At 41.6% G+C, this 17,826-nt stretch overlaps 1 protein-coding gene across 16 annotated transcripts in view; it reads right to left on the bottom strand.

Annotated features, from left to right (window-relative positions):
* Positions 1-17,368, bottom strand: part of LOC136852265 (adhesion G protein-coupled receptor E1-like) — a 43,036-nt gene extending 25,668 nt beyond the window's left edge. For 6 of the 16 annotated variants that reach the window (XM_067126720.1, XM_067126726.1, XM_067126722.1 and 3 more), the window contains exons 1-13: positions 17,234-17,359; positions 15,675-15,707; positions 15,389-15,439; positions 15,103-15,153; positions 14,179-14,220; positions 13,917-13,949; positions 13,390-13,419; positions 4,986-5,057; positions 4,673-4,747; positions 4,254-4,370; positions 3,095-3,256; positions 1,946-2,107; positions 763-921 (exon numbers count right to left, since the gene is read on the bottom strand). In XM_067126720.1, the coding sequence (XP_066982821.1) occupies positions 763-921; positions 1,946-2,107; positions 3,095-3,256; positions 4,254-4,370; positions 4,673-4,747; positions 4,986-5,057; positions 13,390-13,419; positions 13,917-13,949; positions 14,179-14,220; positions 15,103-15,153; positions 15,389-15,439; positions 15,675-15,707; positions 17,234-17,354 (1,108 nt within the window). In that variant the 5' untranslated portion in view covers positions 17,355-17,359. Of the gene's footprint in view, positions 1-762; positions 922-1,945; positions 2,108-3,094; positions 3,257-4,253; positions 4,371-4,672; positions 4,748-4,985; positions 5,058-13,389; positions 13,420-13,916; positions 13,950-14,178; positions 14,221-15,102; positions 15,154-15,388; positions 15,440-15,674; positions 15,708-17,233 lie in introns of all 16 variants that reach the window. The other 10 variants (XM_067126731.1, XM_067126733.1, XM_067126734.1 and 7 more) reach the window with 6 other exon arrangements.
* Between the last annotated feature and the right edge of the window lie 458 nt (positions 17,369-17,826).

Here is a 17,826-nt window from a genome sequence, read left to right as displayed (position 1 = left end):
TAATGTTAATTTCAAAAGTTTCACCACACCTGTGGCAGAAAGCTCAGAAATAAATACATTGCAAATACACTCTCAATGGGTAAACGTCAGGATAATGAGTTTAGTGGAAAAGAAACCTATGTTTGTGAACTCTAAGAGAATTTTCATGACTGCAAAGCTTTAAATAGTTCTTGATCAATGAGATCATTAAGAGTGTTCAAAAGGTGCACATCCCATAAAAAGATACGAGTATATTACGTTAAAAGCCACAGCAATTTTACGAAAAGGCAAGGAATTTTTTTTTTTATTTAAAAAAGTGACATTTGTTATTCGAAAATGACAGGTGAGAGAAATGACGACTCTAGATTCTACTGAATCAACATTCGAAATGAATTGGACATTTTCTATGAAAGGTTTTCTGACAGTAGATATATCCATGTCAGTTTAATAAACAAGGATCCATAAGCAGGGAAGGAAATGGATGATTGTTCTTTCAAAAGGAAAAGACCCAAAATGAGAGATGGCACAGTTCGTCAGAATGTCTTTCCAAAACTCAGACAGCCACAACTCAGGGAAGGATTGGCAGGCTTTTTCCATGCGTTAGGAAGTGATATTATATGTATGGTTAAATGAAAATAATTGGTATGGAGAAAATCATATGAAAGAATTGTAAGGAAAAGGAAGAAAATTTGAATATGATGAAAAAGTTTTTAGAAAGTAAAATATATGTAAAAATATAAGAAAAGATGGGGAGTAAAAAATCGATTAAGCAATGTGTCTTACCATCACAATGTGAACCTTTCTGTGCAAAACCAGGAGGACAACAGGTTCGTCCATCTCCCTCGAAAGGCGGGTTGCAAGAGCAGCTGTACCTCCCGACGGAGTTCCTGCATGCTGCGTGGGGGCTGCACTCCACCTTCCCTCGGGCGCACTCGTCGATGTCTGTCAGTTATGGAGGAAAATTAAGAATATATATATATATATATATATATATATATATATATATATATATATATATATATATATATATATATATATATATACATATATATATATATACATGTATATACATATATACATGTATACACACACACACACACACACACACACACACACATACATACATATATATATATATATATATATATATATATATATATATATATATATATATATATATATATATATATATATATGTAAAAAGGGCACAGTGCAAATTGTCACAAGGAAAGTCTGCAAAGAACCACTCTTTGAAACTAAGTGGATATGACCTCATATGTGAAATAAATGTGACCTAAGATACTCATATTAATCTGAACCTCTAAAGTTTCCTGATCTCTGTCTATGGATGCAAGAAGCTATGAAATAAATGCATTTTAAATGTGCTCTCCGTCGGCCATCATAAGGGCACTGAGTTTTGTAGAAATGGTTCCCATGTTTGTGACTCTAAAAGAAAATTCACGACTTACAGCATCTTGTGGTTCTTGAAACTGACTAAAAGTGAACCCAAAACAATACTACTAACTTTCAAAGGTGTCATTTGACACTTTCCGTGAAACGTTCTCTGGGAGCAGATGGATTCATGTCAGTTCAGGATCCACAAGCAGAGGAGAAGAACAATGGATTTTTCAAAAGCAAAAGACCGAAAATGCGATGATAAAATTCATCTGATTTTATACCTAAAACTCGATTGCTTTTATGGCAAAGGAGTTGTCTTGTCTTCACAGCTTCTGAAAACTGCAACTCAGCAAAAAAGAACAGGAGGTTTTTCATGAACCAGGCTGTGATGTGACATGGAAAACTTAGTGTCAAAATCCATCAGAGGTTAAACACTGGAAAAAACATTGGCCTGGGAAAGTTATACAAAAGAAAAATGAACTTATCTAGTGGCACATGGAGGGTAAGATATATGTAAAAGTAACATAACATATAGGGAGAAAGAAACTGGTTAAGCAGTCTGTCTTACCATCACAATGTGAACCATTCTGTGCAAAACCAGGAGGACAAGAACAGGTTCGTCCATCTCCCTCAAAAGGGGGGTTGCAAGAGCAGCTGTAACTCCCGACGGAGTTCCTGCATGCTGCCTGGGGGCTGCACTCCGCCTTCCCTTGGGCGCACTCGTCGATGTCTGTCAGTTATGGAGAAAAGAGATTAATATATATATGTATATATCCGTAGACAATTTGTGTGTTTGTGTGAGTGTGTTTGTGTGTGTGTTTTACAGAATACTGCAGTTTGTCTTTAGGAAATTCTAAAAAATACCTTCACAGAAACAAAGTGGATACAAATTCTTTGTCAAGGAAAGTTCAGTGAAAGTGACAAAAGTCATCAAATTAATGTTAATTTCAAAAGTTTCACCACACCTGTGACAGAAAGCTCAGAAATAAATACATTGCAAATACACTCTCAACGGGCAAACGTCAGGATAATGAGTTTAGTGAAAAGAAACCTATGTCTGTGGACTAAGAGAATTTTCATGACTGGAAAGCTTTAAATAGTTCTTGAAGTATAATAATAGTTCAATTAGATCATTAAGAGTGTTGAAAAGGTGCACATCCCATAAAAAGATACGAGTACACTACATTAAAAGCCGCAGCAATTTTACGAAAAGACAAGGATTGTTTTTTTTTTTTTATTTCAAAGAGTGACACTTGTTCTTCGAACAGGACAGGTGAGAGAAAGGATTACTCTGGATTCTACTGAATCAACATTCAAAAAGAGTTTGACATTTTCTATGAAAGGTTTATTGACAGCAGATATATCCATGTCAGTTTAATAAACAAGGATCGACAAGCAGGAAAGGAAATGGATGATTGTTCTTTCAAAAGGAAAAGACCCAAAATGAGAGATGGCACAGTTCGTCTGAATGTCTTTCCAAAAACTCAGACAGCCAGAACTGAGTGAGGGAATGGCAGGCTTTTTCCATGCGTTAGGAAGTGATACTATGATAAGTACGATTAAATGAAAATAACTGGTATGGAGAAAATTATATGAAAGAATTGTAAGAAAAAGGAAGAAAATTTGAATATGATGAAAACATTTTTAGAAAGTAAAATATATGTAAAAATATAAAATAACATGGGGTGTAAAAAACCGATTAAGCCATCTGTCTTACCAACACAATTTGAACCAGTCTGTGCAAAACCAGAAGGACAAGAACAGGTTCGTCCATCTCCCTCGAAAGAGGGGTTGCAAGAGCAGCTGTAACTCCCGACGGAGTTCCTGCATGCTGCCTGGGGGCTGCACTCCGCCTTCCCTTGGGTGCACTCGTCGATGTCTGTTCGGGAGTAAAGACAGTTTTGAGAGAAGAGGCATTGCGGAATGGTCCCTTTTGTTCTGAGGGAGGGCAAGGAAAGTCATTTTGAGAGGCAAAGAAGGCTAAGAGTTTTTTCAATCCATATATTATAAGGACTTGGAATTGATAGCATGCTGGATAAAAACAATTAGACCTTTCAATATGTATAACAAATAATTGCAAAACCAAAGCCATCACAATATCAGATAAGATTTCTGTGTCAAAGAAGGACAAATATTCCTTGAAACAAGAAAGGCAGTTGGAATAGTGACTTGGAATTCAATCTGTTTGATCCTATTATAGAAAGTTACCTCTTCCTACTGGAAGGTCATCAAATGGGAAAGGGTTAACTTTGAAAGGAGAAAGAGCCATGATAAGATCTGACTAAATATATATGGCTGCATCACTGAAAGTGTCTCATTGCTTCTCTGATTATGAAGGAGTGAGTGAGCACTCTATCTGAAGACTGCACAGTAAAGAAGAAGTTCTGTTTGCGAGCGACTGTTGACGTCGAGTCAGTCCAAAGCCGCCTCACAAAACCTGAACACTAGAATTCCGACCTACACATACAAGAGTTTCACACCTGCCATATCAGTATTTGTTTCACATAGATTTCAAGTGTTTCTCAAAACGATGTTCATATTCCTTGTGAAACAGATAAATTGATTCTAAATGTCCTTCTTTTACTACATTGTTATGTTAGCTTTTGCCCTTTTGTTCTTGGCATTTATATTGATTGTGGGATGTCAGCCAGAAGAAGAGCCCTGATTTCCCATGTCGGTGTGTTCATTCCACAACAAGCAACCTAGCCATACAGCCTAGCAGCCCCTGACTGCAACGGTAACAAAGGGATTAGAGTGATTCTTTACTCGTGGAAAAGATGCATAAAAAAAGGACAGTGAGGAAAGAAATGCCATGCGAGCAAAGTGTGGAAGAATAGACGAAGAAAAGAACACAGTAATGCGCACTGATCTCCCACCTTCACAGTGCGAACCATTCCGTGCAAAACCGGGTAGACAGGAACAGGTGAAATTTACAAACTTGTCGGTGCAAGCTTCATGATCACCGCAGTTGTGGCTTCCCTCTGAGCACTCATCTGTGGGAAGAGTTATATTGCAGTTAGAGAGTAGTCATTTCATATATTCCTCAAGATAAAACTGACATAGAAAGATGAGTAAAAGAAGCGCCATCATGACTGATAGTGGCCTATACAAGGAATTCCTCCCATCGACGTCAGTCAGACCTTTCACAGGACTGACAAAACTATCTAGAAAGGGACTCCTTCGTTTAGTGGATCAGGACAGAAACATTTCAGTGTCATTCAATTCACGCCTGAAGAAGAATAGACTGATCTGCAAGAACTGTCTTTTCCTTGTCTAGAACACAATTAGGACTGACCTATTCCTCCCGTCTCTAACAAAGAGATGACTCCAGATATTTCCTGTCGAAGGGAAGATTCCAGTTCTTGTTGTCCTGGAAGGGAAAAATCATCCAATGAACACTACCTGGAACTCTTATGCGCTTCCAATACTGTTCATACTTGTACATGGAATATGCTTAAGTAATATCAAAGTCCTGTACTATAGTCCTAAATTAGCAAATATAACACTTAGTATCATCTATTTTTTAATCCTGACATAAAGAAATATTACAAAAACAGCGAATCATAGACCAAGAATTGCGTCAAATCTCTTCCAGATGAAAAATGTACCTGCTGATGATATGTTTTTGAAGGATTCCAAGTCCTCCCTTCCAAGGCAGTCTTTTACTTCCTGATAGATCTCTGGAATGTATAGGAGGTACTCGAGATGAAGAGTTATATATATATATATATATATATATATATATATATATATATATATATATATATATATATATATATATATATATATATATAGATAGATAGATAGATAGACACACACACACACACACATATATATATATATATATATATATATATATATATATATATATATATATATATATATATATATATATAGATAGATAGATAGATAGATAGACACACACACACACACACACACACATATATATATATATATATATATATATATATATATTTACGTTTTTCCGTGGTTTTAGTTTGAAATATGCTCTGTGAGACAGGTAGCAACAATTTAAGGTAATTTAGCCTTGTGATTCTGACTTCGTGGGTACGGGAAAACGTAAAAAAAGAGGAAAACAAAGGAGAATTTCATATGAGCATAGGGCTCTTGTTACTGAGGGAAATATTACGTAAAACACGTGGGCACATTTAAAGGAGTGTATTTACATAAATGACATTAATACGGGAAAGAGGAACTCAAGTAGATTGAATGAAACTGGGGAATTCCAGCCACAGTCCGAGAAGCTTCCACGAAATAGGGTCCCTCTGAAATGAGAGATATGCACATTATACGCCAGTAATGAAATAGACAAAGAATGATGAATTCGAAGCTGCACTGAGGGTGCCAAAGGAATAAAGACTTAATACTGCCGATGCAAGAGGCGCACGGACATTAGACAAGGGAGTCTTTGATTAATGGCGCTCAATTCAAATACATGTTACAAGGGCAAAGCGTGACTGAATGGTGGTTTTCCATAGCACATTACCGTAAGACAGGTGTGTTTCCAACGTAGAAATGTGGTCCGTGGATGACTTGCGATTTCCGAGGGCTATTTCTTCCACGTGTTAGGATGCAAGGGCACGGCGATGGGGACTTCTCGAAGCAGGACGACATGTGGGAATTTCACGAAGGGCCGGGCGATTCTTGAGGGGGCATCCGGCAGGTAAATGGTAAAGCGCGCACGTGGCTTGCCGTCGAAGGGCACGAAAACGTATACTTGGAAAAGGGCCACGTGGTTGGCTAAGGACACTACCAAGGGCAGGTAGCTGGGTCCTGCTTCTCCCTGACTTCCACGCCGCGTGTCTGAGGGCGAGACCTTGTGTCCTCTCCTTTTATCTCCTTCTATGGGGCTGGGGCACCTCCAACATGGGGGTGTTGAAATCACCCTCCAGCTGACGTCCGCAGGGGAAATATGCCTGTAAGAAGTTCACCAGAGAGATCACCTTTGCCCTGAAGCAAGATTGTTTGAAAAGGAGCGGCTTTTAATCTTTTAAACCCTTGTTCTGACCGTGCTAATTCGATAGACAGATGGTCTATCGATCGGGCGGCTGGCAGTACATAAAAACAACAGAACAACCAACAACAACAAAAGAAGGGGGGGGAGGCATTTTGCTAGCGAATTCTTGCTAATCATAATACCTCCCCATACAAGATGATGTACATACCTCCTTCGGGTGTGTACATCGATATTCAAGAATGAGCGGCAAATGCTTTACGTTACTCTACATTCTGCATTGCAATGAACTTTACTACTAAGGGTTTTATGAAGCTGTGACATTACTTTTAATAACGCATTGGGACAATTTTCGTTAACAGAACGCAAAGTGATTTAAACACTTGCAAAAGAATAATTACTTTAGATTTGGTTACCCACTGGTAACTTTATAAAGTGACTCGAACAATTGTGAATTAATTAAGATTATAGGACCACGTATATGAGGCTATGGCCAACAAATGAAAAGAAAGGTTATTGTTCAAGAATTAAAATACACGGTTACTTAATTTTAGATAAAATGCATGCGGTTAGTACAATCTGCCTTGAAGAGGCTGTGTAAATGAAAAACAGCCTTTATTTTTGTAAATGACATCCCCTTTTACGCGATACTGTAATGACTATACATATTCGCATTGATAATTTATCTTCGTTTTAACGTGCTTTGCTCAGCTATCGTTCAACGCGAGCTGAGGGACGACCCACACACCGGGAATTTGACAGTCGTATGCGGGCGAGAGTATTCGCGAGCGTTAATTCGCTAACCTTAAACTACGCTAATTTTATGCGTCCACTGCCCACTCGAGTACTCCATGTTATGACGGGGCAAGCAGACAAAAGATGTGGGGTCTTAGGACAAACAGAGATCTTGGAAGGAATGGAAGGGGGAAAAGGGATAATAATAACAAAAGGAAAATTACCAAGACGTTACGAATGAAAACTTGACCGCATATGAAAGGCGGGACACGTCCCTCAGAGCTTACGAAAGGGGCATTTAAATCACAAGGGCAAGAGTCTATGACTCGGGATTCATTAAAATAAAGATAACTAAATGACTAAAAGAAAGTAAATGATATTGGCAGAAGAGCTAAGGGAAAAAGAGTGAGGGTTTTATTGTGTTAGGCGGGAATTTATCGTCCTACGCCTATAAATTACGGCCCGGACTATCACTTCAGTCCCAGGGCGAGGAAAGTGCACCCGGCGCGACTCCTTCAGGAGGGCTGACACGCACGCCCGGTGCCAAGGTATGGGCGCAAGGGCGTGCCGCTTCTCACTCTGTTATTCTTAATGATTTATACATTGTGTGGGGAATGGTATCCAGTATTTAATTGCCTCTTGTGGGGATAATTTAAGGGAAGATTAGTAGAGGATGGTAAGAGATAGCAGTTCCTGAGGAACGGAAGAAGATAGAGGAGGGTCTGACATCCCCTTCTGGATTAGGGGTGCCAAGACCTTCGAAAAATGAAATGGTGGCACAGGTGCCAGGGGAGCTCTAGAGCTCTTTGTAAATTACTGGAATGTCCCACGCCCGTGGTAATTTCGCCTCGAGTCTTTCTTAATGGGACAGTCGTCCTCGGCTGGGGGAAGTGGAGGGGCGCGACCGGAGGGCGGCACGGAGTACCACCTGGGCCTGCTGATGCGACAGCTGACGAGGAGTGTTCCGTGCGGGTTCTACCATGATCCGTCGCGGCTCTTGTAGTTCATCGGCCAAGTGAGATATGGCAGAATCCTGACTTGCAATTACGTTGGCGACGGGCTGAGGCAGAGAGAAGGCGGTCGGGGTGGCGTGGCGGCTCGCAGGTAACGCTGACCAGCTCAGGCACGGGTTGCGAGGCCGCACCTGCAGGTGAGCTTCCGCGGTGGTCGGAGGAACCGTCTCTCTGACCGACGCTGGTAGCGGTGCCAGGCCGGGGAAGAGAGGGGTCCTGAGTTGGATCCCGTGAATGGAGATCGGCGTAGCGCTCTGGCGCTGGCACTAGGGCAGAGTCAGGCGCTATCAGAGGTTTCTTGGGCTCGTCGGTCAGGACGGACGAAGCGTGGCCCTGCTTGGGGCATGCAAGAGGCACCGGCAAGAATTTGGCATCTCCTGAAGGGAGATCTGATTGGGGCCCTGGCACTGGCACTGAGGCAGGGCCGGGCACTGGCATTGGATCGGGAACCGATCGAGGGGGCCACTGTACATCGTACTCAGGTGGCACTGGTGGGGACCGCACGTCCTCCTGGTACCCAGGGGCGCCAGTCTTGGCTGAGGAGAAGCGGGGAGAATTACTCGCGCCTCGCGGGAATGATTCGGGAATTGGACCCCTAGATTGTCGTGATTTCGGCAGGGACTGAAAGTCCTGTCCCAGGATGACGTCATAGCCTCCGGGGAGATGGCTTGCTACTGCAAGATTGCAAATTTTGGATTGGTGAGGTCTTGAGACTCTCAATTGGACCGTAGGGAGTATCATTTTAAATTGATATATTCCTCGATCGTGACGAGTTTTCGTCTATTGACGATAGCTCCGTAGGGGAACTCTGTCCCTTCAGATGAGGGAGATTTGTGCGCCCGAGTCCTCGAAAGCAGAGACTGGGCGCGGGCTGGCTACCTCGTGGAGGGGCCACGTATACAGGCCCTTCGGCGGGAGGGCCTAATGACTTGGGATCTGTGACAGCCAAGGCGACGGTGGGAGTATTTGATTTATTATTGCGTGGGCATTTCGCCCATGCGGGAGAATGGCCATAGACCTTGCACGCCGTGCAAAAGGTCTGGCTAAAGTCTTTCGCGCTGCCCCTGTGGAGGGCGCAGGCGAGTTATTTGTCGGTTTTCCGGGAGAGAGGAGCCGGTTTCTTGTTCCAGCACTGTTCGGAGGAATGCCCCGTTTTCTTGCAATAATGGCAAGTTAGGGGCTTGCCCGAGTTCCCATTTTTGTGGGAATTTGAACCTCCGAGGAGGGACGGGGATTTATTTTCCGCCCCATGGATCCTTCTTGAGGGTGGTGAGTTTCCACATATCTGCTATTCGGCAACACTCGGTGAGTGTTGCTGGGGCTTTTTCCACTATATGGGTGGCGAGGGCAGGAGGGGCGTAGCGCAGGAAATGCTCGAATTTAAACCGCTTGAGTACCTCGGCGGTGTTAGTGGCTCCTTCGGAATCGAGCCATTTTGTCAACGCCCGCTCCGAATGGTACACCCAATCGGACCAAGTCTGGCCTGCTTCTCTGGGCTGCTCTCTCCAATGTCTCCTCCACCGCTCGGGGGTAATCTCGTACGCCTTCGTAACTGCTTGGCGTCCGGCTTCCCAGTTTCCCCGATCGTCTGCGGGAAGGGCGTGGTAGGCAACGAGGGCCTTTCCGCCCAGGAATTTAGTGAGAACAAGGGAGAGTTCCGCGGGGGAGAGATCGCAGCACTCCAGGACTCGTTCGGCCCTTTCAAGCCATACTTCGGGTTCGGACTCTGTCCATTTTGGCATGAACGAGTGAGCTTGGCTGAGGGCACTCATTCCCACGGCAGGGGGCGGGGGGGTGGCGTGCTGTCGTTCTAGCACCTGGAGCTCATGGGCGTGTTCTCTCTCTCTCTCCTGCTCTTGGGCAATTCTGTCTCTCTCTCTCTCCTCACGTTCTCTTGCTCTCTCCGCCTTGGCATCGTCCACTCGCTCTTGAACCCATGCTCTCAGATCTTGTCCCGATAGTCCCATGTCCTTCCCAGCGGACATGTAGAATTTGAAATCCTCGTTTTGTTGGGTTCTGGTATTAGCCATCTTGGAATAATGGGAAAAGATATGTCTGAAAAGACTCAGGTTGTCTGAAAAGACTCAATTGCAGGAATCTGAAACGCTCAATTGTTCAGACTGCAGGAGAATGGATCTGTCTGAATAAGACAGGTGATTAGTAAGTTAAAATTTTTTTTTTTTTAATGTGTCTTGGAAGACGTAGTTGGATTTTGTCACGCTCGGACTTGGCCGGCTGTAGCGTGAAGTTAAGGAGTTGTTCTAATGAACTAGAATGATCAGTCCCGTAAGGGCTTAGATGTGTGTGAACTACACTGTATAATGTCTCAAAGGACTTAATTTTGGGTTCCCAAGAGGAATGAGAAATTCTCGCCACGATGCGACGTTAGAATTTTTGTATGAGTCTCTGAGGACTGGAATTTGGGGAAATTCTCGCCACGTGCGACGTAGAATTTTAGGAGTCTCTGAGGACTGGAATTTGGAGAAATTCTCGCCACGTCTGCGACGTAGAATTTTAGGAGTCTCTGAGGACTGGAATTTGGAGAAATTCTCGCAACGTGCGACGTAGAATTTTAGTAGGAGTCTCTGAGGACTGGAATTTGGAGAAATTCTCGCCACGTGCGGACGTAGAATTTTAGGAGTCACTTAGGACTTGAAATACGATTCGTCCCTTTAGGACTTAGAAATTACTAACGGGAAACCCAAAAGAAAAATGTTCGCTGGGAAATGAATGGGGAGAGAAAAAAATGCTACACACGTGGGCATGGGCGGGGTGGGGGTGGGGTGCAGGTTGTCTGGCCAACACCGGAGTTATTTTTAGATTCTGTGTGAATGAATCCGTATATTTATACACCGTCTGGGATTCCGGGGAATTTCCCAGTCGTCTGAGAGGATAACAATACAACGGCCTAGTAATTTTTCCTATAAGCGGAGTTTAAGTTTCGCTTTCCTAACACCTAACTCGAATTCTAACTACACTGAGAGAATTGTCAATGCCTGACTTCGTCGTGTCCGTGGGAATTTTATTTGCGCCTAAATAACAGTTCGCTAATTGAAATGCTAAGTAAAAGTTATCACAGAGGAATTTCTTTCGCACTATTCCTCGAAGCAAAAGATATGGCAAAGATTTTAACACAGAGGAATTTCGCACTGTTCCTCGAAGCAAAGGATGGTTAGCACTGGTTATTTCCTAACTACCTATCCTGAAAGGCATGCATTAACGAATCTAATACGGCGGTTCTTTTCTCTCAGTGAATACCTGCGTCCCTATTTCTAATTCCTAGGAACAGTCACGATTATAAAAAGGTTTTGCTAAGATAAACACATTACTTACGTGGAATTTTCTGGATCTGTGTGCTGGTTTTACACATAAGGTTCGTAATTGTCTCGTACCCAGCTTAGCTTTGCTGATAGCTGATCTGGCAAGTTGCAAATGCAATAAAGCAACGCCAGGGGAACTGCAACTGCAAAACAAGATCTATGGCCAGGTCGCCATTTTTACCTTTTTCCGTGGTTTTAGTTTGAAATATGCTCTGTGAGACAGGTAGCAACAATTTAAGGTAATTTAGCCTTGTGATTCTGACTTCGTGGGTACGGGAAAACGTAAAAAAAAGAGGAAAACAAAGGAGATTTTCATATGAGCATAGGGCTCTTGTTACTGAGGGAAATATTACGTAAAACACGTGGGCACATTTAAAGGAGTGTATTTACATAAATGACATTAGTACGGGAAAGAGGAACTCAAGTAGATTGAATGAAACTGGGGAATTCCAGCCACAGTCCGAGAAGCTTCCACGAAATAGGGTCCCTCTGAAATGAGAGATATGCACATTATACGCCAGTAATGAAATAGACAAAGAATGATGAATTCGGAGCTGCACTGAGGGTGCCAAAGGAATAAAGACTTAATACTGCCGATGCAAGAGGCGCACGGACATTAGACAAGGGAGTCTTTGATTAATGGCGCTCAATTCAAATACATGTTACAAGGACAAAGCGTGACTGAATGGTGGTTTTCCATAGCACATTACCGTAAGACAGGTGTGTTTCCAACGTAGAAATGTGGTCCGTGGATGACTTGCGATTTCCAAGGGCTATTTCTTCCACGTGTTAGAATGCAAGGGCACGGCGATGGGGACTTCTCGAAGCAGGGCGACGCGTGGGAATTTCACGAAGGGCCGGGCGATTCTTGAGGGGGCATCCGGCCGGTAAATGGTAAAGCGCGCACGTGGCTTGCCGTCGAAGGGCACGAGAACGTATACTTGGAAAAGGGCCACGTGGTTGGCTAAGGACACTACCAAGGGCAGGTAGCTGGGTCCTGCTTCTCCCTGACTTCCACGCCGCGTGTCTGAGGGCGAGACCTTGTGTCCTCTCCTTTTATCTCCTTCTATGGGGCTGGGGCACCTCCAACATGGGGATGTTGAAATCACCCTCCAGCTGACGTCCGCAGGGGAAATATGCCTGTAAGAAGTTCACCAGAGAGATCACCTTTGCCCTGAAGCAAGATTGTTTGAAAAGGAGTGGCTTTTAATCTTTTAAACCCTTGTTCTGACCGTGCTAATTCGATAGACAGATGGTCTATCGATCGGGCGGCTGGCAGTACATAAAAACAACAGAACAACCAACAACAACAAAAAGAAGGTGGGGAGGCATTTTGCTAGCGAATTCTTGCTAATCATAATAATAATATATATATATATATATATATATATATATATATATATATATATATATATATATATATATATATATATATATATATATAGACAGATAGATATATAGATAGATAGACAGATACACACACACACACACACACACACACATATATATATATATATATATATATATATATATATATATATATATATATATATATATATATATATATATATATATATATATATATCCATATAATATGATGACATAATATTTTCCACACCAATATGATGACATAAAATTTTTCAGCAAGTACAAATTATCCTGAAAGGAAAAGAACAGAGCCTGATAACAGATGGCAGAGTATCTGTTAAGATCATGACACCCTTTCGTCTGAAGCCAGTCATAATTGTCATGCTCATAAATTCTCCTGCCCTGAGATTTTGATAAACCTTCTTTGCAAGAGGCCTGGTTTTCATCTTTATCATTCAGGATCACTAAACAACGTTGACTATTATCTATTAGCCGCGAAAATGCCAAAGACTTGGCGTTAACACTGAGAACTGTTTTCCACAACTGACAGAACTGAACTTTCAGAAACGAGAGAGGGACACTGAAGAAGCTTTGCAGTTACCTTCCAATTTCTCCAGTTTTTCCCAAATATCTGGAAAGAGAAAAAGAATCTCCTTTAGAAGATGCTTCAGTCATCAGGCTGACTTAGACTCATGAAATATGAAGGCTAAATAGAAAATCTACTTCCTCTGATTAGATTAGATAGAATTTGAGTGGAGGGATAGAAGGGTCATCTCTGTCTCCACAAGGTTCAGGGTCACAGGCTTCTCTATATATTTCAACAGAATCTTATTATCCTGTCACCTGGCAGTCATCCTCACATGAATTCTAATACTGAAGACACCCTTTCCAAGAAATGACAAGCTTTCTTTCTTTCTCACTCCTTTGCAAATGCACATGAGTACACAAAAGTTTTAGGGAAGAATAAACCACTAAAATTGACATCTCCAAAAGGAATGACAAGCAAAGAGGAAATATTGGCAGCAGTGTCTTGAGAGGGTCTAGCAATTCCCAAGAGAATCTTCTTGTTGTCTGTACGGATGTCTTTATGTGACCTTGCCTGAATACAAGATGAATAAATGTACTTACTTTGCAGAGAGTCCTGGCTGTTGTTCACTGCACCTGAGGGAAACAAAGGCAACGACTTGTAAAGTTTGACTTCTGTCAAGAATTTTCAATGCAGATGAATTTGGAAGCAAAGTTATTGCATGATTCCACTAGAAAGCTGGATGATGAGATCAGTTGTGTCATTGTCAATTCATCATCATGATTATAAACTCAAATGATGTAAATTAGAAAATGATTCTCTATTATAATTGTTGAGTAGAATATAAAACTTGCCACAAAATACCTTGAAGATTGTTTTCAACACGATCAAACTTCTTCTCCATTTCTGAAAATAGAAAGTAACGTGTCAAAAACACCGAATTCATTGATCGGAACCACAAAATATGCATACATGTCAGTGATTTTATTTCCAGCATCAGTTCCCTTAAAGGTGAAGTTTTGCGTGGGGGGACTGCACAGGTGGACAAGGCCACAAACACAGAAACTTGCATTTAGCTCGGAAAACAAAATTAAAAAGGATCAGATGGACTTTGCTAATGCAGCTGATTATTTCTTGACGAGACATTCCTTAAGATTATGGCGATGGGGATAAGTTTGTGTTCCCCGGCAGATCTTTGAATCAAGAGTCTTGAACACACAAAAGAAATATGTGGGTTGTGTCCTATCAAAGTTTTTTAGGGTTCTGCATTCATTGGCTCCAAAATGTCGAAGAAAGAAATAACGAGCCCTGATTCATTCACTATTTCTGTTTCTTCACCCAAGCTTCTACATACTGTGGATGACAAGTGACAGTTCTGTTGTGTCCTTGATCGATGAATATCTTCTACTCTAAGAGACTAATATAATATGACTGATGAAAAATGATAATGTTTGCAGTGCACAGTTATTCCCAGGGAGTTGTTACACTCCTGTGCAAGAAGGTGAATGTCAAGAGGCTTCATTTCTCAGGGATTTTCAGGTCCTTTCACACAGAATTCAAACCCTGAGACCTACCTGGAATCTTCTGCAAAAGTTCCTCATATCCTGAGAGGAGAGCAGAGACCAACTGGTTGATCATCTTTAATGATGCAAGATAAGCCAAAAAGAACATTAATATTGCTTTCTTCAATGAAGAAAATTTCCTCTCACTTGAAGAGAAGAAGAAACATTAAGGATGTGTTAGACAGTAGGTAGAATTCAATTATCTTAAAGCGAATGCCTCCCTTACCTGTCAGCTTCTCCAGCATGTAGTTTTGCTTCCGCCGAAGGTCCTCGTATCCTGAAAGGAGAGTAGAGATCAACTGGTAAAGCCTTTCAATAAAGACAGATAAGTGAAAAAGAGCCACACTGTAGCACTCATCTCCAAAACTAAGACCAACATACGTTTCGTGGAAGGTAAGAAATATTTATCAAGTGTTATGTGGGAGGTAAAACTCAATAATCTATAATCTGTAAATAACAATAAGTGGTGTCACTGCCATGTCAACTGGGGAGTGAATTTCTGCCTTACTTACCATTAAGCTTATTCAAAATTTCATTTTGCCTCTGCCGAAGGTCCTCGTATCCTGAAAGGAGAGTAGAGATCAACTGGTAAAACCTTTCAGTGAAGACAGATAAGTGAAAAAGAGCCACATGGAAACACTTATCTCCAAAACTAAGACCAACATACATTTTGTGGAAGGTAAGAAATATTTATCAAGTGTTATGTGGGAGGTAAAACTCAATAATCTATAATCTGTAAATAACAATAAGTGGTGTCACTGCTATGTCAACTGGGGAGTGAATTTCTGCCTTACTTACCCTCATTTTGCTTCTGCTGAAGGTCTTTCATTTCTAAAAAGAAATTGGAAGAAGTGAGTTGGTTTCATTTCGATGACTTGATTTGAAATAAGTAAGAAATCATTGTTCACACAGACTAAGCCTGAAATGCCATTCATCTGCAAGGCTAGCTTCTGTACAAGACATTTCTTCATACGTATGTGATCTCAAGAGAAAACTAGTTGATAAAATAACAGTTAGAGTTCTTAACTGATAAATAAACATATACCCATAAACATCAATTCATATCAGCAAAATGAAGGCAATGTTACCTGTTGCTTGAAAGTATCATTACAGATCCTTTGAAACTTGTGACAATCTGCATCAATAAGAATAATGTGAATAACGTCTACAGTGTGAACACTTCAGTGCTTCTGATACGAGTTTATTATATGTGACAATGTAGCCTCTCACTGGAATGAGAACTTAGCTGCCCTGTAAAGTAAGTAGCACGTACAGAGTCCTAGAGGAAAATTACACAGTTGTCAAAAGGGAAACCTCGTGTGGCAAGATGGGCTCATCCAATAGGATTGAGCTTCCCTGGAGCTCAGTTCTTCTGACAAAGCCATTCTCAGGCCCTTCCCCAGAGGCTGGGTAACATCTGTGATCACTCAGTGCAGTTCATTGCTAGAATAAGAGTGAGCTCATTCTTCAGCTGGTGACAATCAGAAAGGGACATTATAATTCTAGGGCTGACCTGCTATGATCAGTATTAAGACCTCCAGAAATAACGAAAGCTGCTTTGGTGACAGTCTGCTTGCGTCACACACATTGTCTCCTGGAGGTCATCAAATATAAAGTCGTCTGCTCTGGAGTAAAGAAAGACTTGAAATAATGAGTTGGAAGAGAATTTCCTGGAAATATGATATGGTGAGTGTGATATTCCCTTGGTGAATGAAAACCAAAAAATCCTATCTACTATAAAATAAAATAAAAATCGATATAATACCAAAGATGAACGATGAATATAAGAACAGTGGATCTAAAGGAGAGTTTATAACAAGAACAAACTTGAAGTTACCATAAAGCAGTTTAGACAAATTCCTGCAGTCAAGCAGGCCACATGGTAGAGCCAGTATATCGAGTGGGGAAACCCAGCCTTCAAGCAGGATTACTCCCTCCCACATCAACTGGGGGCGGGGTGGGGGCAGGGAAGACAGGGACGATGGAAAAGCAGAGGGAATGAAAAAGACCAAGTCCAGAGGAAGGTGTTGTTCTTGTCATCAACCAGATAACATTCAGTCTCTCGTTTGCCTTTCTGACAAATCTCCTGACAAAAAGAAATGGCATCAAAAGGAAGGAAGCGGACTTGAATGATTATTGCCTCAAACAAGAGAAGACACAGCCAAGACTGTGGAAGGCAGCAACAGAGAGGCTGTTGATAAGATTTACAGCTCAATGAAATAAATAAGTAAAACAATAATATTGAAATGATCTCACTGAGGGTGACTCCAGAATTGGTTAAAAAATCCACATGATTTCTATTCCTGTAAAAATTAGATATTGTAAAAATGTTGACAGTGGATGAATCTCTACATTACCTTTCAATGCGTCAGTCTTAAATAGTTTTACTTCTTTAATGAGAACTTCTACCTCACTCTGACAATGGGCGAAGTGCACCCATGTCAGGATGGAGGAGAAAACAGCGAATTGTATTTTCATCTCGCGACTGGCTCTCCTCCTATGCAGCCTGGCTCTTTATATACCCGGACCTCATGAGGATACATTAGTCAGATGCGTGACTCAGTTTGCTTTCCAAGGACGTTGCCTCTCTTTCTGAAGGCCACAGCTCAAGTGGATGACTGAAAGATAGGGCGGGGGGTGGGAGGGGGGAATGTGTTTGTCGCCGGTTGTGTTATCATGGCCTGATGATTAAGAAGCGGTTGGGAAGTAAGCACTCGACATGCAGGGTCATGATAAGACTTCCCGAGTGCCACCCTGTGAGGCAACTGTTTCGTTGCCCCTCGATTTTGAGGCATAAAGGAAACTGAATAAAGATGCATTTCATATTATAAAAGTGGCAATACCTAACAAGGAAGCGGAGATGATGAGGACATTTTTAGTTTCTATATGATACATGATAAAGATTCACCTTCTTTCACAATCCAGATTTTGAGACTTTTTCGAAGATTTC

Source organism: Macrobrachium rosenbergii, chromosome 25 (genome assembly GCF_040412425.1).
Source record: "Macrobrachium rosenbergii isolate ZJJX-2024 chromosome 25, ASM4041242v1, whole genome shotgun sequence".
Taxonomy (NCBI): Eukaryota; Metazoa; Arthropoda; class Malacostraca; order Decapoda; family Palaemonidae; genus Macrobrachium; species Macrobrachium rosenbergii.
Note: the sequence above shows the minus strand (reverse complement) of the source record. Positions and strands in the feature narration are given on the sequence as shown.